Source organism: Erythrolamprus reginae, chromosome 2, assembly GCF_031021105.1.
Source record: "Erythrolamprus reginae isolate rEryReg1 chromosome 2, rEryReg1.hap1, whole genome shotgun sequence".
Classification (NCBI taxonomy): Eukaryota; Metazoa; Chordata; class Lepidosauria; order Squamata; family Dipsadidae; genus Erythrolamprus; species Erythrolamprus reginae.
In genome coordinates this window covers 220,270,775-220,295,523 of record NC_091951.1, presented here as the reverse complement: position 1 = coordinate 220,295,523, position 24,749 = coordinate 220,270,775, and the positions used below count along the sequence as shown (strand labels likewise).

General features: G+C 38.2%; 1 protein-coding gene across 5 annotated transcripts in view; it reads left to right on the top strand.

Moving 5' to 3' along the window:
• ADGRL3 (adhesion G protein-coupled receptor L3) overlaps positions 1 to 24,749 on the top strand; it is a 688,180-nt gene that overhangs the window by 563,762 nt on the left and 99,669 nt on the right. For 3 of the 5 annotated variants that reach the window (XM_070741950.1, XM_070741951.1, XM_070741952.1), the window contains one exon: positions 10,481 to 10,649. The exons of the other annotated variants lie outside the window; for them this stretch is intronic. In XM_070741950.1, the coding sequence (XP_070598051.1) occupies positions 10,481 to 10,649 (169 nt within the window). The remainder of the gene's footprint in view (positions 1 to 10,480; positions 10,650 to 24,749) is intronic. 5 annotated transcript variants of the gene reach the window in all.

Genomic DNA, 24,749 nt, shown 5'->3' with positions numbered 1-24,749 from the left:
CCCATCAGGAATTCCACAGATCATTTTCCTTAATTTATTCCCTATTAAAGCTAAAGAGGCAGAAAGAGCTAAACTGTTGAAACAGAACAAGTGATGCTAGAATATTTTGTGCCATCTCATATGTGTCTATATACAGTATGCCTCAGAGTGGAAACAAATACCCAAAGAGTTGGTAGGTTTCCCATCAATAAATGGGTTCAAGAAAAGCCTAGCTATTAGTGCCTTATGTCCGGTTACCTGCATTGGGCTTAATGAGCTAAATCCTTCCTATTCTATGATTTTGTGAAGAGGAAAAAAATCCAAACTTGTTACTACAAGAACACAAATAGTCAATAAACAAAATTATCTATTCAGATTTAAATCTTTATGCACAGATGGTTAGTCTGGCTAAAATACATATGCTGTTGGAGGACTTTGGTCCTGCTCCTTCATTGCTACATAATATGCAGCCCTTTGTCTGTTCTTTGTTTGTTCTTTTCTATTAGAAATTCACAAACACACTAATTCACAAATAGCTAGCAACTATTTCGGTTTTTCTGGGATCTTCTTTTCCATATAGGTGTCAGGGCTCCAACAAATGCCCTAATTGACTCATGAGCCTTGAGCAAAGTTTCAAAAGAAATCCAGTTAGTTATTAGGGGCACCATGTTGGCAGCTTGCCAAGTGTAGTCAACTCTACTGCACATAATTTACGTCTCACCTATGACCCTGTTCCCCCTCTTCCCAGGCTGTATCATAAATCACATTCTCCAAGAAGCATTTCCCCAGCCTGTATAAACCACACTTCACAAACTGCCTCTGGTAATCTGAGATCGTACCTTGGAGGAAGGTATGCATGGAATGTGCTTGTAAACGTGGTTGAACTTCTCTGAAAGATCTCCCCCCCCTTTCTGCCCATGACAACTTGAGACCAGACTAGAAATGCTTTGCGGGTTGACAGTAAGATATGAGCTTCTCTTTCTCCTATTCACTAGTTACAAGCAGATATCTTCCTTTCAACAAAAAATATGAAGTCATGAAATGCTTATAGATCTAGGAACTTTGATATGTAACCCTTAGCCCTGTTTCTGAAAATTGTATGAATGTGGGAGTTTAATGTAAGGCTGCAAGCATCTTACATTCTATTAGTCTTACCAGGTAAATTAGACAGAAAGCACGACATGATCACTAATTGTATTGTAAAGTTAAATGTATTAACATAATCTTGCAAGTTTGAAAGTACAAATCTCCTCCCATCTCTTCTACCACCAAGAAGATCTCTTCTGAACTCTAGTCTGCCCATTATCCAGGTCTGGACTGTGCTATTTCTTATTTGACTACTTCCCAGGCAGCACTTCTGGGCCCAATCCCCCAAGGTCTATCCCATGCAAATTGTACCTATTTTTGCTTTGATAAGATCAAGATATCTATTTCTCTATTATTTCTATTTCTAATTGTCTTTTCTAACAATCTCATTCAGATTTGTTATCTTGGTTGTGATTCTGACAAAGCTTGAAAACTAAGATGATTATCGAAGTGGAATATGCAAACCAGAGGTGGGTTCCTCCCACTTCAGACTGGTTTGCCCGAACCGGTAGCAACCCGCTGGTGGTGTCATGATGATGTCAAGGAACCAGAACAGTTGGTGCCAATCTGTGGAGGCTGCCATCTCTTCTGGATTTTTTTTTTTATTTGGGGGGAACATTTTGGGTTTTTTTTCTTCTAGGCATGTGCAGAACCTGAGTTTATGGCACTGTGCATGCATCTTTCTGATTTTTTGCTACTGTGCATAAGCTTGTATGTAAAGCGCCCACATGCCCACGAGTCATGGCCATTCAGTATGGAAGGAAGCAAACCAGCAATGAAGTAAGCTAGAACCCACCCCTGATGCAGACCGTGTTTGCATCAGAGAAACATTTTTTTATAAAATCAGGAGAGTACAGTTTATTCTCAGATATGAAACCAAGATTTATAATTAGTTTTGCAGGCCCAGGGCATAGGTGAAAGAAGATTTTTAACATAATAAAATGGGTTTGAACCATTTTTTTCTATCTCCCTATTGCCTTGTGAATAGTTGATACTGATTGTCACATGAATAAATTTATACTTCTAAGCAAATTGTGCAAATTTTTCCTCCATGAACAGTGATGCATTATCTGTTATTAATGTATCAAGACATTTTTATCTAATTATTATGTTTTCTAAAACAATTGATGAGAGCAAAACCTATAAGATTGGCAGAAGTTGCAGTCTGAAAATGATGGAATTACAGTCTATATCAACTAAATGCTTTTGGCCTCTAAATTCATAAATATTAAATTGGAGTTAATATTTACTTCAGTTCTCTTCCAGATTCCTGGCACTGGAGCAACAATTAGTGAGTTTTTGTTCACTAGAAATGTTTGTTCTTCTGGCAAGAATTGCAGCAAGCCAGCTACAAAAATTTAAAGAATTTGACTTGGCTACCATGCGGATAGTTTTATACATTCTGTTCATTTAATGATGCTTAATTCATCTTTTCTTCAGCACTTTGTGCCAAATTGCAGCACAACCAGCGGAGGGTTGCTCCCGGTTTGGCCCCGTTCTAAGAACCAGTAGTGCCAGCAGCGGGAGGCTCCACCCACCCACCCAGGATGCGTCTGCGCATGCGAACTGGTAGTAAAGGGTTTTAGAACCCACTACTGCGCACAATCATAACAATTTTATCAACCTAGAAAATTAATATCTGTAATGTTTTACATCTCTTTCTGAAAAGGTTTAATCTTGTGGGCATGCTGTGTGAATGCCTTGTATGAAGTCTACTATTGCCTGTGGCTCTGAGTCAGCAGAAATAATATGTTGAAAAAAGTGATCAGAAATAGTGTTTGAGGCAGGCACGTCTGCTTCGTTTATTCTAAAAACGTCATATTAAGCTTGAATCAGATAACACTAACGATTATCACAAAAAATAGCTCCTGTTATAGGTGTTTTCCAAGGATAATATGCAGTACAAAGATAGGCAATACAAAAGTCTTAGAATCTGAACAAGCCCCTAGCATCTTGTTGCAAATTAGTCCAAATCTTTTGAACTACATCAGGAGAACCAATGACCGGAGACTTTTGTACATCTGGAATGATTCCAGATCATTTGACTTCAGCTCTGCTATATCATCTTGGGGGGAAAAATGCATCCTTGCCTTTTCCATTTTGTATTAGATATTAACTATGTAATCTCAATCGTCTTTGCCTTTTTTGAATCCAACTTATACACAATCCATGTATTGATAACATTTGGATTGAAAAATATGGAATATTATCTTGCTAGCATGGAGCTAAGTACAATTGATTAATAGTCTAAGCATTCTTTATTACTGCCCATTTTGAATATAAAGCAATCTTTCCAAGTCTCTTCCTTTTCTCCATACATGTCTATAAACCACAAATAAAACCTCATACTGTTGTCAGATTGTTTAGAGTTCTTCTCATATTTCACCAATTCTTGCCATTAATAATGTTTTCTCACACTTGACTTCACTTTACAGACTTTCCAGTCTTTTTCTAGAAGATCTGGGTCTAGTTCAGGGATAAAACTTTAGCTTTTATATGTATTTCTGACTTGGATATTTTTTCTGTATAGTTCTTTTTTATTTTTATAGCAGCTCCTCTTTAAATATTTTTTTCCAGTAAATCTTTGCCTTTGTTTTTTCTATTGTACCTATTTTTGCATAAAAGTTTCCATCCATTGCTATATTTTTCACAAATAAATCCCATTCAATTGTTATCTTTATTTTCCTTGCCTTATTGATTTAGCTATAATTTACTGCCTTATCTTGCTGTTCTCAGAAACTCTGCATTTAGTTGGATAAATTTTCCTGTTATTTGTTGCCTGTTGCTTTCAGTTATATTCTGTAGAACAGCTGAATTCAGCTATTTCATTTTCTTTTCTTTTTCTATTTTGGAATGTTTTTGTTTGCCTTATCCTTAATAATCTCATAAATTTCAGAGCAGAATTATTTAGACACCCTATTCATCAAGTTAAATCAAATAAATATATTCATAACCACTACCTATAAAATATTCCTGAGGTCATATTAGATTTGGCTGATAATTTTGCTTTCTTTTGATGTCAATTCTGCAAGAAGTTCATGATCTAAGCCATAGTCAATTGATAAGTTAATACTTTATTATTGTCATTGTATGTATATACACAGTATACCCATAGAATGAAATTCACATAACACATAAAGACCCAACCCAACACACATAACAATCCTAAAAACCTTGCCCACCTGCATTAATTCCCCCACCTGAACTACCCAAATATCCACACAACAGACCAAGTAATACTGCCAAACAGTTCATAGTTTCTCCATCTTGATTTGCAGTGTATATAATTAATTAATTATAGTGTTGTCCGTATGGTAGTGCCCACGTTTAGTATAATCTTTTAGGTTATTGGAAGAGGGCATTTATGATGATAAACACTGGATTTTTTAGGCACAATTCCATGAATATATTTCTTTCATTTTATACACCATGGCCAAATATTTTACTTCTCATTATCATTTGATTTCCAAATTTAGCATTCCATTTTCCTATAATATTTATATTTCATTGAAATCTTCTACTTCCTCTATATCTGTAGGTGGAGCATAGATTTGGATTACTAATATTGATTGGCTTGTCTTGGACTGGAATCAAAATCATTCTATCACTTTATAGAGTTGTATCCAAGCACTGACTTGACATCCTATCATGGCTACTTTATTTCTTCTATGATTTGACAGTCTTTTCGTGTTAACTGACCCATTATACTGCATTTCTTTTCAGTGAGTTCTAGAATATCAAACTTCAGTTTTGGCATTTAATGGCATAAAGTTTTTCTAGGTTCATGGCTATAATGATGGTATAAATAATTTGCAGCATCAAACTTTTATCTTTGGTCATATCAGTAGCAAGATATCTTTTCAGGTGTAATCAAAAGGAACAATACCATTCTCCTCGCTGCCCTTTTTCCCTATATAGCTGTCTGGAAACTTCCTGTCTCTAGGGAATCATCTTCCAATATCATGTTGACATTCACCTAAGTATTAAATGTACATTTGTTTTCTTGACGGATTACTAAAGTGGATTACTTCTGTCCTCCAGTGAATCATATTTACTCTGATCCCTTGGCAAGTATGAATAAGCCTTCTGGGAGTATACAGCTTCGGCAGTATAACTCATAGTCTCATTTATTCAAGCTATTTTACCACTAGAAAGCAACAGTCCATGAAGAGGCCAACTTATGTTCTTTGCTGAAAGCAAGCATTCTGACAGATCAAATTTTTCCTAGGCAAAAATATTGATCCTATTTTTTGAAGACAAAACTGACATCATTCTTATTTGCAGTAGCAACACAGATCTTTTTTTTTTAATTGCAATGTCTGTGATCCACATGGAGAGCAGCTATCTGGATTTTGATTTCACTTCCCATAGCAATTCTTTTTCCAATTGGCTTTCCAATAAGCCTCCTAGTTGTAATATCAAAGGTTTCTGGGGGAGAAAATTCCACAATCAGTCCTCACATCTGCAGAACTTAGAAACAGGAATTTCTAAAACTGCTGGGTGATTCAAACTTTCTGATACTCATAAATTTTTAATAAAATGACAGGAGACTTTTCATTAAAAATATTAAGTTAGCTTATTTAAGATATGTAAATGGCCTTATAGTTCTTTTGCAAAAGATTGTGTACAAAATTTAAATCCTGCGTTTGTGGAGTCATTTTCTTATAAGATAGTATCTTCTGGGAAGAAGTTATAATCCCAACGTATAGATATAGACATAGACACAGAGAGATAGTGGATATATGCATAACGTTTATTAAACTTCCCATGAGAAAATTTAGAGATTTATTCCATCATCATAGTAATATTCTCAGGCATACAGTTTGTAGCTCTAGAAAAACTTCTCATGGCCCATGAAAACTAGTGAAACACCAGGATACTGTTAAAAATAATGCAGAATTTTTTTCTTAATTTTTTGTGATATTTTAGGATTACCATTCCTTGAATAATCAAATATTTTTTATAATCTCCTTATATTGTCCTGAACTTCCAAACAAAAAATAAAATTATCATGCATTTTATTTTGCTACAGTGCTTCATTCATTTAATGCATTCTAGAAACATATAAATCCCTCATATTTGGGCTGCAAAAATATGAACAATCGCTAATTGGCAGCACAGTAGTATAAAGATAAAGGTTTCCCCGCACATTAGTCATTTCTGACTCTAGGGGTGGTGCTCATCTCCGTTTCTAAGCCAAAAAGCCAGTGCTGTCCAAATTTTCGTAGTCATGTGGCCAGCAGCACTAAATCCAAAAGTGCACAGAGAGCTGTTATCTTCCCACTAAAGTGGTCCCTATTTTTCTACTTTTAATGTGCTTTCGAACTGCTAGGTTGGCAGAAGCTGGGACAAGTAATGTGAGCTCACCCTTTATGCAGTGCTAGGGATTCAAACTGCTGAACTGCTGACCTTCTAATCAATAAGCTCAGCATCTTAGCCATTGAGCCACCGTGTCTCAGCCACTGAGACACAAGAATTGATAGTGTCTAATGGGCAACTGAATTTTTGCAGTTTTATTATTGTTCCACATAATTTCAAACCACATGGGTCTGTAACAGGTAATGCTGATCTGAATTCTTTCACTACTACTTTGTTATCTATAAAAAATATACATTGTAAATGGCTTTTGCTGTAGTCCTATTGCTCCTATTTCTTTCATTTCTAATTCAATGAAAATATTGAATAACTTTGGTGTTAATCAAACATGTTTCAGATTTCTAAGTTGATTTAGTACAGTGATGGTGAACCTTTTTCCCCTCGGGTGCCGAAAAAGCGTGCGTGTGTGCTACACACCCATAATTCAATGCTTCCCTTGCCCCCCTGAGGCCCTCTGGAGGCTGGAAAAGGCCTGTTTCCCAACTTCTGGTGGCCCCAGTATGCTCATGTTTCACCCTCCCCAGGCTCCAAGTGATTCCCTGGAGCCAGGGGAGGGTAAAAATGCTTTCCTCACCCTCCCGGGAGGCTCTTTAGAAGCCACAAATATCCTCCTCTGTGCCTCTGTGAAAGCCAAAAATCAGCTGGCTGACACACACATGCATGTTGGAGCTGAGCTAGAGCAACAGCTCACGTGCCAGCAGATATGGCTCTGCATGCCACTTGTGGCACCTGTGCCATAAGTTCACCATCACTGATCTAGTAACTGTTACTATATAATCAGCTCTGTGCAATTCTGAGACTTCTTAGGAAAATGGTGCATAAAGATAAATTCACCTGGAAACAGCCAAAGAGAGGCTAAACACAATATTCCTGGTAGTTTACCCACTTTTAGACACCATACACATATAGCAGTGTTTCTCAACCTTGGCAGTTTGAAGATGTGTGGATTTCAACTCCCAGAATTCCCCAGCCAGCAATGCTGGCTGGGGAATTCTGAGAGTTGAAGTCCACACATCTTCAAACTGCTAAGGTTGAGAAACACTGACATATAGGAATGCTTTGTTTGTTCACCGAAATGACCTATCATAGACTTGAAGTATTCTCCTTTGCATACACTGGAATAGTCCTGAATCAGGCTAATCCACAATTTATACCGGGGTGGCGCAGCAGGTAGAGTGCTGTACTGCAGGTCACTGAAGCTGACTGTAGGTCAGTGGTTCAAATCTCATCACCGGCTCAAGGTTGACTCAGCCTTCCACCCAGATTGTGGGGGCAATATGCTGACTCTGTTAAAAAGTGCTATTGCTAACATGTTGTATGCCGCCCTGAGTCTAAGGAGAAGGGCGGCATAAAAATCAAATAAATAAATAAATATACTGTAATCTTTTATAGCTTTTTTTAAAAAACCTCTTACAAATTATCAGATTAATCTGATTCAAAATAACTATGATATTCCAAGTCATATAATGTTTTTGTAACCCAAATTCCACCACCAATAAAATAGTAGCTAACTTCCCACTAGTACTTTTCTGCCACCATTATTTCCGTGATCTTTTTTTATTCCTTTAGAGGCAGTTTTTCTAAAGGATGGAATCAGTGTAGGGCAGGGCTGTCAAACTTGCAGCCTATGGGCTGGGTGCATCACTCGCAGGGGTGTCAAAATTGCAGCCCATGGACCGGATGCATCACTCCAGTCACTTTACTCCGCAAAGAGGGAAACAGTCGCAATACGTAACATGATGGCAACATGATGTTGTGAGTTTGACACTCATGGTGTAGGGGCTTCATCTTTCTAAATTCTTCCCAAGACTATTTAGAGGTCTTTTAAGTAGGGCCCTAGAAATTCTTCCTTGAATTTTGTAGTGATGAACACTTAATGCTTGTTTACTTATTTTTGTGTTATTAATACGCTTTGTATTCTGAAAACCTGAATTTTTTTTCAATAGGTAGAAAAGTATGAAGTTAAATAGGTCATAAAGAGAATAGAAATAGAATAAAACAATCCAGCCTCTCTTTAAATATTAGTGGAGTTAATGGCTATGGAAGTCAATCATACAAAGCTAACTGTTTCAAAGATCCTAAACACAGGGCCCATCATCATAAGAAGGAAAGACATTTCAGAGAACAGGTGTCTTGTTAAAAAAACTTCCACCAACTGTCAAGCTGCAGGTTGCATAGCAGAGAACAGGGCCTCGCTGGAGAATTGTATTGTTGGTACATGGAGACAAATTTAATTGAAGACAACTGTTTCAGTTTAGTGATATCAGCTCCCTGGGTGAGTAACAGCACAGAGATATATGCATGATAATTTCCCTATTCAGCAGCCTAGTTGATGAACCGTAGGTTCCAGAATATTCCAAAGGAAAACCCTAGAATTTCCAAAGGATTATATTAGTGAGTTTTGAAGTTACTAATGCCTGTGTAGCCAGGCTATTTTTATTCAACAACGGGCTCCACAAATATCACCTGGTTGAGCAGCAATGGCAGATCTGGGAAGCCCTTCAGAATATGAACCTATTCCTTCAGGGGTCTACAGAATAGGGAATACCTTTAATTTCTATTCCTACCACTGGAACCACTGACCCACAATGCTTGTGTTCTATTGATGTGGTCCTTATCTGTTTTCCACTATTGCGTTCAAGCAACTATTTAAGACTTGTGTGACCTGTCCTAATTCTGAGGTCACCAAGTAATAGAGTTGGGATGACACCTTACCCCAAATGTTCTCATTACTGTATCAAGCGACTTCGTAGATATTATAGATGGCACTGTAAGTAAATTGAATCATTCCACAGAAAGACTGTTTGGGGGCCAAATTACAGTACTGTATCCCAATGCTATACTTCAAAACAGGTGCAGGGCTGGGAGTACATAACAGCACTTCAACAGTTCCTAATCCATAGAGCCAATACAGATTGATACTGAAATCAACAATAATTAAATATAACAGAAAAATACCATAGGAGAACAGATTGAAAGCATTTTCAGAATGGAAAAGGGAGGTGATGAATGATGAATCATGCATTACAATATTACAAAGCGAATTTTGCCCATTACATAGTGGTGTGTGCTGTTACATAGATATGTAACTTTCATGTAGACACAAAGGGGGAAAAGGGGCAGATGTTATACTATAACATCATGACACATGTTTTGTCATTTTGGCATCATGGACAGCAGTTGTTGGTTTGTCCATACCATGTCCATACTGATTATGTTCCTCTCATGGAAAAGTAATTCATCACATTAGCCAGGGGAGATTCTCTTATAATTAAGCCAGAAAGAACTCAAGACTGAAGTGGATCTAGAAAATTAGTATTTATTAATAGTTAATACTACACTATTTTGGATTGCTTTTCTTTTAAAAAACAAGCAATGCTTACAACAAAACAGTTGAGCAGAATTTATTTTGAAAGCTGCCTAGGTTGTATTTAAATTTTGGTTCAGGTTATTTAATATGCAACTCATTTGAAAATACATTATGCAAAGAATTTTGGAGCCAGCTAACTGCAGAAAATATTCAAAATGTATAAAGCCATCTGCTAGTGTTCCACCACTGCATTTTTAAAAAATAATAGGTCTGTTGTTCTGTCCTTGGGTTTTTTTTTTCCAGAGCAGTTTATGTAAGATCAATATGATGAAGCTTTAAAAATTAGGCATGTAAGGAAAGGAGGCAAATTTAAAATATTTTTGATTTTCCTCTACAGTGTCACATATCTCTATATTTTATTACATCTACACTGCTCTACTCAAAGACATTTGCTACAAACCTGTTTTTCTAGAGAGGCATTTTCATGCTCATGACATTTTCCATCTATATATTTTCTTCAGATATGAATTTGATAATAAACTGCATTGAATTCCAGAAATTCATTTCTCACAAATATTCACCTTCTGCCTTTCTTTTCATCAAAGAATAATCTAAAATACTGTTGTGTTCATTGAATTGTTTTCTTTATCAGTCAAATACACTTCTTTTCTGTCCTTTCTTTTTTCTTTCCTTCTTTCTTTCTTCCTTTCTTCCTTCTTTCCTTGACAGGTCATGGGTTATAGGTGCAATAGCTCTGCTCTGCCTATTGGGACTCACCTGGGCCTTTGGACTTATGTATATTAATGAAAGCACGGTGATCATGGCGTACCTCTTCACCATTTTCAATTCTCTGCAGGGAATGTTTATATTCATTTTCCATTGTGTACTCCAAAAAAAGGTAAGGATGATGCGATGTTGATTTTGATGATGGTGGTGGTGGTGGTGGTGGTGATGTTGGATCTTTTAAAGAAAACAAATCAAATGCTTAATAACCTAATAACAACATATGTATATATGAATGTATGTATGTTATTAGGCTATAATACAGGCTCTTATATTTTGCAATTGTTGCACATTGATTTTTAACTTTGGTTTGCTATGATTTCAAAATAGTTATTATTGTTCATGGAGCATTTCATTAAATGTACATTATTTAGAAACACACTTAAAAAATAATCCCTCTGAATTTCTGTCCAAATAGTACTATTCTATTTGATTTTACCACAGCAGCAGTGTGGCACTAAAATCTGCAACTTTTCAGGAGGTAGAGTGTTGACCTGGCTTTTGTAGTGGAAGTTTTTGTGATACTAGAGAACCGATTTGGTGTAGTGGTGAAGGTACTAGGCTAGAAACCAGGAGACATGAAAGCCAGCTGGATGACCTTGGGCCAGTCCCTCTCAGGCAGCCCAACCCATCTCACAAGGTGGTGGTTGTTGTGGGGCAAAATGGAAGGAGGAACGTGTGTTGGGTATGTTTCTTTCCTTGAGTTATTTGCAAAAATAATAAAAGGTGGGATATAAATAAATAATGAAATATTCTTGAAAAATGTGCTTTTGGTGGATACTAGTGCAAGCTGGTTTCATCTGCTCCGTCCACATAAATGTAGAATGTGGGTTTTGTTAGCCATCAAAGAACATAAAATTTCAGTTTCAGTTTAATTAGGATCAAAGAAATCAGCCAAAAGACCTTGCATTTCATTGAACATAATATTGGTATACATTAAAACAGTGTTTTTCAACCAGTGTGCCACGGCACACTAGTGTGCCATGAGACATTGTCAGGTGTGCCATGTGGAAATTAAACATGGGTCCCCAAACTACGGCCCACGTGCCGGATAGGGACCGCGGAGGCCATGTATCCGGCCCACTGCTAGCCGCCTCCATCCAAACATAAACATTCCCCTCACAATCTCTCCAGCTATTGCGACAGGAAGAATGGAGGCACAGAGAATGCTCACTGACCAATCATCTTCTAGGATTCATCCCAACCACTAGTGATGAACCAATAGCAGGCCGTCTCTCATCCACACCCAGGAAGGTCCCCGCTCAGGCTGCCATGCACTTGTCATTGTGTGGCCGCGACAAGTAGTTGAAGCTGCTACTCCTCCCCATGGTCCCAATTTCTAATCCTAGTCAGGACTGGAGGTAAATGTTGCCACCACTAGATGAAGCCTCAGCCTCAGCTGGTTATATCTATCCTGATGGTGTATATATATATATTTGACCTTTTTCTTTTTATAAGAGGCCCCCGCAGAGGGTGATATACAATGCATCACAATGTTATATGTATAATATGTACTGTGTTAGAGTGTCATTTTGTGTCATTTTGGTTGGTGGTGTGCCCCAGGATTTTGTAAATGTAAGAAATATGACGCAGCTCAAAAAAGGTTGAAAATCACTGCATTAAAATATAGAACATAGGGTAAAAATGCATTTTGAACTATGTCTTTTGAGACTAAATACTCCCAATTTTTTTTCAAAATTATATAGTAGATCCATCTTTTGTATAGGTAGATACAGAAAATTATAGGCCAGAGAGTTTTAACATATCCTGGATAAATTATTATTAATAAAATAAGTAAACATACAGAAAATCACATCTTGTTAAACAAGAAAGAGTTTGTCTAATGTTAATGTTATTTCATTTGAAACTGCTTTGAATGTCAACAGACATATAAACGGGTGTGATCTACATAGGTTCACTTTATCCATTGGAATTGGAATTTTATTTATTTATTTTGTCCAATACACAATACACATTGAAGAGAATAGACATGTAGTAATATATATAAAGAAAAGGATAGAAGAAAAGATATAAAAATAGAGGAGAAGATATATGAAAGGAAGAAAAGATATATGAGATAAAGGAGAGACAATTGGACAGGGGATGGAAGGCACACTAGTGCACTTATACACGCCTCTTACTGACCTCTTAGGAACCTGGAGAGGTCAATCGTGGATAGTCTAAGGGAAAAATGTTGGGGGTTAGGGGTTGACACTATTGAGTCCAGTAATGTGTTCCACACTTCGACAACTCGATTGCTAAAGTCATATTTTTTATAGTCAAGTTTAGAGCGATTAATATTAAGTTTGAATCTGTTGCATGCTCTTGTGTTGTTACGGTTGAAGCTGAAGTAGTCATTGACAGGCAGGACGTTGCAGCATATGATCTTGTCGGCAATACTTAAATCGTGTTTTAGGCGTCGTAGTTCTAAGCTTTCTAGACCCAGGATTGTTAGTCTACTTTCGTATACTGCTTGTAGATTGTTTCCAAGTTGTTCTAGTGATTCAAGGTTTAGGTTTCAAAAAGACATTGACGGAATCTTTCACTTAGACTCTAGAGTAAATTTAACACCATGGGATAAAAGGAGAGGTTTAATTTCTGAGTAACTGAACGCAGTGGCTTGTGGGTTCTTTCTAACTCTTTGATTCATTGAAGTCCTTTAATGGATTGCTAACTGATTAAAGACCAGGGAACAGAAAGAAGGAATTAATGGATAATTTTCATAAGGTGGAAGTATCCAAAGTGAGGTCTCCTAAGGATTTGCAGCGAGATTGCTTTTTAATATATTCATAAACCACCTGGAATTACAGATGAGCAATATAGCATACATCTCCAAAATTAATCTTTCCAGCCTGGAAAAGGGACTTTAAAATGGCAAATGTAATTCACTGTAAGCAAGCAGCAAGTGATGAAGTACATTCCAGGATCTTAAAATTCTTGGCAATGTACCATATAGCAGAATGGAACCTTTAGAGGGTTAGAAATATTTCTCCAATGCTTCCTGGAATAGCAATATGTCCACAGAGTAATGTACATTGAGACGGTTGGTCCAGGTAATGAAGAAAATAAAAAGCAATTAAACATTTAAAATGGACATGATGTGATGAGTGTGAGTGGAAGCAAGGTTTTAGCTGGGAGATTAGCAAGGGAATTCAAGGAGGAGATTCTTTTGGAGTGGGCACCCTTTTCTTTTTCTTTTTATCTATCTGCTTCTTTCAGTCCAATCTAGTCTTCATCTATAATTTCTCTGTTTTCAATATACCACAGGAAGGAAATAATGAATATTTCTGTGGGAGTTTGACTAGGGACATGGGTAGGCAAAGTTGGCTTTTCTATGACATGTGGACTTCAACTCCCAGAATTCCTGAGCTAGCATGATTGACTTGGGAATTCTGGGAGTTGAAGTCCACAAGTCATAGAAGAGCCAACTTTGCCTACCCTTGGGCTAGGAGAATTCATAGGGAAGGATCCAAGCAAGGACCTTCAAAATAGATAGAATGGACACATACCTAACAAAAGAGAAGATGAATTTGCATTATATGTAAAACAATAACTATACCTGTACACCCTGAATGCATATGGATTCATATAAAAGGAAAAAAGAATGACATCGCGATAGGATTATATTACAGGCCACAGAAAAAATAGAACTTTTTGCTAACCAGGTAACTAATGTATGTAGGAAACATAGTATGTTGGGGAACTTTAACTACTCTGTCATCAACTGGGGAACAGACTCTGCATGAAGTGGGAGATAAAACAGGTTCCTTATGAGTCTATCTGACAACTTTGTCATCCAAAAAGTAGATGGAACTAAAGGGTTAGCTATGTTGGATTTAATTATTACCAAAAGAGATGAAACAACAGAGGGGGTTGAAGTTGTAGGAACTTTGGTGAAGAGTGGCCACACACATATAATAGAACAAAATCAAAATAGTATCTTAGACTTTAAAAGGATTGATTTCAACAAACTTTGAGCTTGGGGAGGATTCCATGGATTAAAATCTTAAAGATGAAAATAGCTCAAAAAACTTTGGAAATCTGAAAAATGCAATTATAAAAGCCCAGTGTACCACAATACTTCTAAAAAAGAAAAGTAAGAAATCAAAGATAAAGCCAGCATGATTGCATAAATAACTCTATGATAAACTAAAAGACAAAAGGAATAAGTGTAAAAAAATGGAAAGAGGGATGCATAACTAAGGCAGAAGTTGCTGAATCTGCAAGGATGAAATCAGTAAAGCTAAGGCTCAGAATGAACTAAGACTTGCAACCAATGTCAAAAATAATTTTAAAAGTTTCTTTCCACACGTAACAAACAAGAAAAAAGTCAAGGAAATAATTGGTCCACTAATGGAGGAAGATGTCAAGGAAATGCTGGTAGCAAGGAGAAAGCAGGTTGCTTAATTCATTCTTTGTATCTGTCTTACATGCAAAAAGAAAAAATAGCCCAAACCTACAAAAAAACAGAACCATAAAATACAAATTAAATCAGGCAAGAAAATGATAATAGAACACCTGTCCGCCTAGATGAGTTCAAATCAGCAGGACCAGATAGATGACCCAGAGTTCTGAAGGAGCTGGCAGACATGATCTCAGAATCACTGAACTATATCATTCAAAGATCCTGGAGCACAAAGGAACAATGTGATTCCAAAGGACTGAATGTGGTTCCAAAGGACTGAATGTGGTTCTTATTTTCAAAAAAAGTGGGGAAATGGATTCAGGAAACTGCAGACCAATCAACCTGACATCAATATCTGGTAAGATCCTGGAAAGGATAATCAAGGAATACAACTGCAAACACCTAGAAGCAAGCAAAGTTATAACCAGAAGCCAACATGGATGTGACAAAAACAGATTGTGCCAAACAAATCTTATTTCATCTTGTGACTGAATTCGTGAACCAGTGAAATAATGTGGACATAGTCCACTTGGACTTTGGTAAGGCATAAAGCGGACTGTTAACTACTTCTTAAGTTAGAAAAATGTGGGATAGATAGCATCACCACCAGATGGATTTGTAACTGGCCAACAAACTATAGTCAGTGTATAGTTCTTAATGGAACTACATCTACATTAAGGGAAGTAAACAGTGGGGAACCCCACTATTCTGTCTTAGATCCAGGACTCTTCAATATCTTCATAAACTATTTAGAAAGAGAACTCATCAAATTTGCAGATGACACCAAGCTGGCCTGAATAGCCAACACCTCATAAGAGAGATTCAAGATTCAAAAGTATCTCAACAGACTTGAACACTAGGTTTTATCTAACAAAATGAAATACAGTTGTGAGAAAAGTAAGTTTTTATACTTAGACAAAAAAAATCTGAAATGCACAAGTATAGAATAGGTGCTACTTGGCTCAGTACCAGTAACTATGAGAGGGATTGTGGAGTCCTAGTGGACAATCACTTAAATATAAGCCAATTCAATCCCAGACTGCATTAACAGAGGGATAGAATCAAGATCACATGTGATGTTAGTACCACTTTATAATATCTTGGTAAGACCAAAGTGAATCCAGTTTTGGTCATCGTAATGTAAAAAAAAATGTTGAGACTCTGAAAAATGTGCACAGAAAAGCAAAAAAGATGATTAGGGGGCTGGATTAGGGGGCATAGCTAAAACATATGATGGAATTTGGAATGTCTAGTCTAGTGAAAAAAAGGGTCATAGGTGTCATGATATTAGTGTTTCCATATTGGAGGGGCTGCCACAAAGAAGTGTCCGGGCTATAGCACCAAAAGACAGGACAAGAAGCAGTGGCTGAAAACTAATCAAGGAAAGAACCAAGCTAGAATTTAGGAGAAATTCTCATTCCAACAGTGAGAACAATTAACCAGTGGAATGCTTGCCTTCAGAAGGTGTGGATGATCCATTACCTGAGGTGTTTAAGAAGAGATTGGACAGCCATTTATCTGAAATAGTCAGGTTTTCCTGCTTGTTAAACTGGTCTCTTCCAACTGTTATTTTGTTAACTATCTGTTCTGTTAAATAGTGAAACTGATTGGCATCTTTAAAAAAGTGATTGCGTTACCCTTGGATCTGTAATATCCAGGAGGAGGAGGAGGAGGAACTGACCTGCATATTGAGCTCCAGAAAACTAGACTTTGAGTTGCTCAGGGGAAATGTAGGTGAAATCCAGTGCCTTGAAATCCTAAAAAAGAAAAACATTCAGGAGGGATAGGAGATGGGAAATTCTATAAAATGCGATATTGAAGAAGCCATCAGAAACTATTCCCGTAAGAAGAAGAAAAATGGGACAAAAGTTAAAGAATCCAGTTTGGATATATGCAGAATTTTCTAAAATGTAGAAAAGAAAAAAGGACATGCTTAACCAATGGAAAGAGGAATGATTAGAAAGAATCTCTATCAGATAAACCAAAGCTCAGAATGAGTTGAAACTTAGGAGAGGTATCTAAATAAATAAATAAAAGGTATGTTTAAATTAAAGGAAAACCAGAGACAATATAGATCCCCCGTGGAGAGAAAGTGGTGTACAATATTCAGTGGAGTTTGCTCTTGTCATGTCAACTTTTTAAATAGGTTTAGTATGTAAACATAGGATGATTCAAGAATGGATTTCCAGCAAGCCAGAAACAGTTCATGTTTGTTCTTACTTTTTCTGATATCCAAAGTTACTCTGTTAGCACCCACCCATATATTCTTTTGCAATGGCCTATTATAGAACTCATTTTTCATTAATAAGACTACATAGAAATTGGCCCCTAAATGGCACATCTGGATCTTAAGAATGACCATTTACCTCAAAAGGTCAGTCAGCCAGCTGGAACCATGGCTAGACGATGCCTACTACTTTTCATCTGGTTCATTTTCGCTTGAGTAAAAGGGCAGAGTCCAGCTTGACTCTACTAGTCATCTTGATTAATCTATTAAGATTTGTGTCACTATTAAAATTGTCCATCTTCTGATGAATGGAATGGAAATGTTATGAGACTATTGTGAGTCATTTTAGCATAGTTCATCATGGAAAAATAGCATGCAGATAAGGATAGTAATGGAAAGATGTATTTGTAATCCAATATATGGCCTGGGGAACATATAAACAAAAGGCAAGGAGGCATATAAGAACTCACTGTTTCATGCCATGGTTGGAAAAGAATGGATAAATATAACAAGTTTAACCTTAACAGTATGATGTATTCTGGCACCCTGAAAAAGTCCAATAGTTTCTCAGTAACTGATTAGTCCCACGGATTGCTACTATAATTATACAGTATTACTACTCTTACTGCTGCTGCTGCTGCTGCTCATACTAAATAACAACTACAACAGGTAACTTTTTTATTTTGATTAAGGAATCCGCAGTGAAATGGTCAAACTCAAATCATTTGGCTGCTAAAACAAAAAAAGTAATTAAAAAACTTGCCCAGTTAAAATAGCAAATGTAGTTTGATGGAACTACAAGTTGTAAGACAAAATGAAATCTCTGTATATGATGATGATGATGATGATGATGATGATGATGATGATGACGATGATGATGATAGCAATAATAATAATAGCAATGATAATAAGAATGACCAAGAATGTCCAAGTATTTTATAAAATGCATCAAAAAATTGCAGCTTCCTACCAAAACACCAGTAGAACTGTAAAAAACTGGGCTACTTGAAACTGAGTTTCATATTTAATGAATAAAGTATTAATAATAATAATATATCTCAAAAATATTGAATGGCTCTTATAAAATATGCATGTTAACAAAATTTCCATCTGTCAGTTCCAAAAGGCCATATTGCTTGGATTCACAATTCATTATGGCATCCTATCAGAGGTCTTCAAACTTGGCAACTTTAAGACGTGTGGTTTTCAACTCCCAGAATTCTCCAGAGTCCAGACAGCTACAAATTCTGGGAGTTGAAGTCAACACGTTGCTAAGTTGCTAAGTTCGTCCTAGGGAAGACTTGGATAGAATGAAGGCCAAAACCTGCTAAACCAGCTGTGATTTCACATTTAGTTATTATGCCAAATCAAAATAAAAAATATTTTATAGAATAAGATCACTTGTTATAAAGTAGTAGAGTAAAAGACATAACTAAATAAAAATGCAATTGATATTTCTTTGTCATCATTAACCAGCCAGATCCACATATGCAGTTCTCAGTTGTGCTATTTTGTTCAGATAAAGGGCCATACTGTATTATATATAATTTTGGAGTTCTGACCTCACATGAAATAAGTTGTTTTAATGCAAAGATCCCCAAAGGCTGTCTAATGTGGAATCCTAGATATGACTCTCTCTTTTTTATACATTCAGATAATATATGTGCTGTGTCCTCCATCTCTGAAGCTTAAAAAAAAAGTACATTCATCAAAAGAAACTTGGCTAAACCTTCCATTTTTAACTGTTACAGAAGGTGTGTTTAAAGCAGCTAAATGTGCCAGCTTACTGAGGATAGCAGTATCTTTCAGAGTATCTATAGTATATCCAAAATTCTTTGTGCAGAAATCTTTTCTCTTGTCTCCCAGAAAATGTCAGGCAAGAAACAGAGAGACCATATATTCCTGATATAATTTCTCAATTGTGCAATTCAATTGAGGTTTTGCTTATTCTATTAGGAAAAATATTTTAGGCCTTCAGTTTCAAAACCTTGATTTGCAGTAATAATTGTATGGCCTGAAAAGAACAATTCAAATTAAATTCCTAATTCAAGTCTAAACTCTGCAGGTGAGGGGTTTTTTTTATCCACACCCAAATACACAACTCAGAATACATTAGCATCACTGTTCAGATGCTATGGTTATATTTGTTCTAGTAATGGCATGTAAGCCTCAAACTTCATCTTCATTTAAAAGCATAGTGGTAGTGTTGATTTTGCATGCATAGAATCTGAATCTAATGTTTTGTAATTTTTAATATTGAATTGCTATCTCCCCTTTTCTGGGTGAACTCCTTTGATGATGAGGGAATCAAGATCCAGTCTCACAGAAGGCTACATCTAAATAAGGAAAAATGTTGGATTGCTCAACTGACTCACCATTTAATAGCCATCTAGGGCTGAGATGGTATTTTTAAAAACCATGATCTTTATTTTGATATATGCTGCTCAAAAAAATAAAGGGAACACTGAAATAACACATCCTAGACCTGAATGAATGAAATACAGTAGTACCTCAAGATACGAGCTGCTCTATATACGAGCATTTCGAGATACGAGCTAGGAGTGGAGAGATATTTCTGCTCTACTCCCGAGCTCAAATTCGAGATACGAGCCCCTCCGAGCGCTCACTGCCTGTCCCTGTCAGTGGCCCAGCCACCTTCACCCGCCCGAACAACCGCCAGAGGGGCTCCTCCGGAGCGCCGCACCTCTTGAGTGCCCGGCCCGAGAGGCACGAAACCGCCGCTTATGCCGGGCGGCCCACCTGGAACGCTAGCAATGCCACCGGGCCGATTGCCGAACGGGAGTGGGGCGCGGGAGGAGGCAGCGCCGCACCGGACCCCTCAGGCCGCTCCGTCCGGGATGGGGCTCCTCCGGGGGGGCGCACGGGGGCACGGGAGGAGCCCCATCCCAGGCGGAGCGGCCTGAGGGGTCCGGTGCGGCGCTGCCTCCTCCCCCGCCCCGCCCCCGCTCGGCAATCGGCAATCGGCCCGGCGGCATTGCTGGCGTTCCAGGCGGGCCGCCCGGCATAAGCGGCGGTTTCGTGCCTCTCAGGCCAGGCAGACAAGAGGTGCGGCGCTCTCACGGGGAAGGGAGAAGACGGTGGCTCAAGCCCTTCCCCGTGCGCCCCTCCGGAGGAGCCCCTCTGGCAGTTTCCGGGCGGGTGAAGGTGGCTGGGCCGCTGACAGGGACAGGCGGTGAGCGCTCGGAGGGGGCACAGCCCGGAGCGAGACTTGGCCTCTGCCGCGGCTGCTGCCCGCCTGCTTCTCTCTCCCTCCTTCCCCGCGGTGCTTGGCGAACAGAAAGGCGGTCGCCTCGCCTGCCACGCCGCTCTGCTTCGCTCCCTCCCTCCGCAGACCCAGAGACAAAACAAACAGAAAGGAGGCGCGGAGCGGGGGGAGCCGCCTGGCAGACCGCCTTTGTGTTTTTGGCTGGGGGGTGGGAGAAGGATGACCTTCCTGACTGCATGGCATCCTGCATGCAGGATGGCATGCATGGCAAAGGGGCGGGGAGGATCGGGAGGCTCAAGCCTCCTTCGGTGGTGGCGGTCGGTTTTTGATTTTTGGGCTTGCACGCATTAATCGCTTTTCCATTGATTCCTATGGGAAACAATGTTTCGTCTTACGAGCTTTTCGCCTTACGAGCCTCCTCCCGGCACCAATTAAATTCGTAAGTCGAGGTATTACTGTATTCTCATTTAATATTTCATTTGCATAACTATTCCATTTGCACAACAGCATATGAAATTGACTGTTGATCAGTGTTGCTTCCTAAGTAGAGTTTGATTTCACAGAAGTTTGATTTACTTGAAGTTATATTCTGTTTTTTAAGTATTCCTTTTATTTTTTTTACCAGTGTATTAATAATCAAAGTATTATTAAGGCAATGGTAGCCAAGTCTTAACAATCTATGCAACCCAAAATAGAATAGTAAAAATCATATTGTCTACAGATAGCAACATATGTCGAGTACCTTCTGTAGTACAGAATCCTTCATCAGTCATGGTAAGTCATTAACATATAGATTGAATAGCAATGATGCAACTATGCACCCTTGTCTTATTCCTTTGTAAGTAAGATAGTCAATCCTCCTTGTCATGACTTCTTTAACCCTAAATTATACCCTGAAGCAGCTTACAATATACTCTTTGCAGTATTTGTATAAAGGACTTTGGTCAATGCAAGCAGGTTGTGTTCTGTGTTGAGGACAATTAATTTCAATTTCCTATGAAATATGAAATATGATTTTTACTATTCCAATATTTTTCTGTTTACTCAAATGTTGCACTAATGTTTATAAAGACAGCAATCGACTGTGTCCACTTACTGATATATTTGGTAATTAGATGGTTCAAGACAAAGCAGTAGTGGATTGAATGTGTCTGAAGCCAGCTTTTTCTTCTGCAAGAATGTACAATACTTGTCAGCTACCTAATTCTCAACTCTCCTCAAGAGGAACCTGGCATATATTTTAGCCACAACATCTATTAGATGCATGAGCCTGCAATTGCTAAAATTCTTTTTTGGAACTACAACTGCCATCTTCCTCCTGACTGTAATATGGCAGATATTATTCACCTGTATGAATAAACCCACCAGGAAAAGGTGCTTGTGTCTGGATAGTTTTTGAATAATTTGGCTGGTGGGAAGCCCTCAACAGGGGCTTTATTTATTGCTCTTCGTGCCTTTTTGTAATAGATTTAATCTTGTTTTACTAATACTGATGGTCAGAGGGGTGTAGTTTCAGTAGGTGGTAAATTGCTATTTAGTAACTTTCTCAATAGCTCCCAGAGAGCAAACAGGTGATGATAATAATTTCCCCATGTTAAAACCTGTGATTGGTATATTGAATGTGAATCTCCATTTTTTCAGAATCCCAACTACAATGTGCCAAAATATAGCTGAATTATGACTTCTTGCTGACAGCTCATGTCCTGACCAATTTGAAGCAGCATGGCTTTCTCTCCCCACACCCACCAGTTTGATTTAAGGAGCTTTTTGTATCCTCTTCTTAAAGACAGCATCCTATGCTTATAACGAAGGAATGCCTCTGAGCAATTCTCCTAACTCTGTCTTCAATTGCTTTTTCATCAAATGACATTCATTGTCAAACTTGGGAGATCTATCTATAAGGAAATTTTGGAGGAGGGTTTGGATAATAGATGTTTTTTCCTCAACATGTGGCACAAATTTATACATAGAAGATTGACTGTGGACTTCTAAGACCCAACTGAGAGCATTCTCTGATTTGAGACTATATTTCATTGCCTTGGTAGACATACTTTGGACCATATTAACTGTTTTATTTTATTTTTACTCATCTCTCAGTTAGTTATAAACCATGTTATATGAGCTTATGTCCAAACAGACTAGGGAGTTCCCACTCACTGGCTGGTGATCACTCTATCTTGGGTAAATAATGACCTCTGGAAACGTCAGCTTTACTTTTTGATACAAAAATTAAATCTAACATGTTTGAATGTAAGGTGAATGGATGGGTACACAGAATCATTATCCTTGCCTCCCAGAATTTGAAGATCACATTTAAAAATCAGCAATGTGAAGTTTATATCAGCAGTATTAACTTTAACTTTTGATGTTGATGATTATGAAAAAATTATTTGAAAGTTCCCTAACCCTAACCCTAACCCAACTCCCTAGTGACTCAGGGTAGCTCACAACAAAAACAAACATGAATCAGTATAAAAACATTACAATTTAAAATAATTGCAGCCATCCATACATTCATGGGCTGACTTCGTTAGTCATCCCTCCAAGGTCAATGGCCCCAGGCCTGTCGGAAAAGCCAGGTCTTTACAGCTTTCTGGAAGGCCAAAAAAGTGAGCGTAGTGCGGATCTCAGGAGGTAGCTGATTCCAGAGAGTCAGGGCAACCACAGAGAATGCTCTCCTCCGTGGACCCGCCAGCCAACACTGTTTAGCTGATGGGGCCCGAAGAAGACCTCTGGATCTTACTGGTCACTGGGAGGTGTGTGGTAGAAGGCGGTCTGGAAGATACTCTGGCCCTGAGCCATGTAGGGCTTTAAAGGTAATAATCAACATCTTGAATTGTGACCGGAAGCCAATAGGAAGCCAGTGCAATTCAAAAAGAATTGATGTAGCATGGATGTATCTGGGCACACTCATAACAGCAGCTGCATTCTGGACCAACTGTAGTCTCTGAACACTCTTCAGGGGTAGCACAATGTAGAGTGCATTGCAATAATCCAGGTGATAAGGGCACGAGTGAGGTGATAAGGGCATGAGTGACCATGAGAAGAGCCTTTCTATCCAAGTAGGGTCACAATTGATGCACTAGTTGAACCTGTGCAAAGGTTCCCTTAGCTACATCTATCAGGTGTTGATCTAATATTAGCTGTGAGACTAGGGGGACATCCAAATTGCGAACCTATTCTGAGGAGGTTAATTTCTGTCCCCCCAGAACCAAGGAAGGACAGTCGACATAGTTCTTCAGAGGCAGTATCCACTGCCACTCGGTCTTGTCATGGTTAAGTTTGAGCCTGTTGACTCCCATCTAGACCCTCACTTCGTGGAGGCACTGGCACATCACATCCACTGCTTCACTGAACTGACATGGGGTGGAGATATATAGCTGGGTGTCATCAGCATATTGCTGAAACCTCACCCCGTGTCGTCAGATGATGTCACCCAGTGGTAAATGTTAAATAGTAGGGAAGAGAGGATTGAGCCGTGAGGCACCTCGCAAACAAGGGGTCTAGAGTCGACCTCTGCCCTCCTACCAACACTGACTGCGATCGACCAGAGAAACAGGAGAAACCACCGTAATACAGAGCCTTCCAATCCCAGCTCCCTTAGTCGAATGGGTTATTCTCTCCTACTAAGCAGGTGTCTCGTAAAGCTATTTTATCAAATTCAGGTGCGGGGGATCTCACTATATCAATTGATGTTCTATACTAGAAACTATTCTAGAAGTGTCCAAAATGAAATTCCTAATTTCTGAGCTCAAAATATTTTTTTAAAAATTGAAACTATTCTAGAATAGTTTCAATTTTTTAAAAAATATTTTGAGCTCAGAAATTAGGAATTTCATTTTGGACACTTTTCTGAAATGATAGGGACATAATTTGAACACTTCAGGTAGAACAAGTGTGTGGACTTTGCTCTTATACTTGGCAAAATTCTAATCTTTTTTTTTAAAGGGACCAGTTAAACTCTGTAGGTATTCATACAACTAATGACACCAAGGGCACATTCTAGAATTTGGAATTCAGATGCCAAAATACAGTATATGTTAACTAAATATTTCCCCCTTCAATATTTTTAAAGTGTAATTGAGAAAAGTAATGCAAAATAGCTAAATAGAGTTTCCAGAATCTGAAACATTATACTTGAGAAGTGAGTAACTTTCTAGATTACTGTAAAGGCTTTCTGGCAGAAGATGTCTAGCAAGGACTGAAGAGAAAGCATCATATACTGTAATACTGATCTTTAGTCTGAATGGAAGTAGGAGCCTTCCAATCTTAGACAAGTAAACAATTCCCTAGGTTATGGGGAATTAAAAATGATTAGTATATGTAGCTTAGTAAGCATCTGGATGCTTCTGTGATC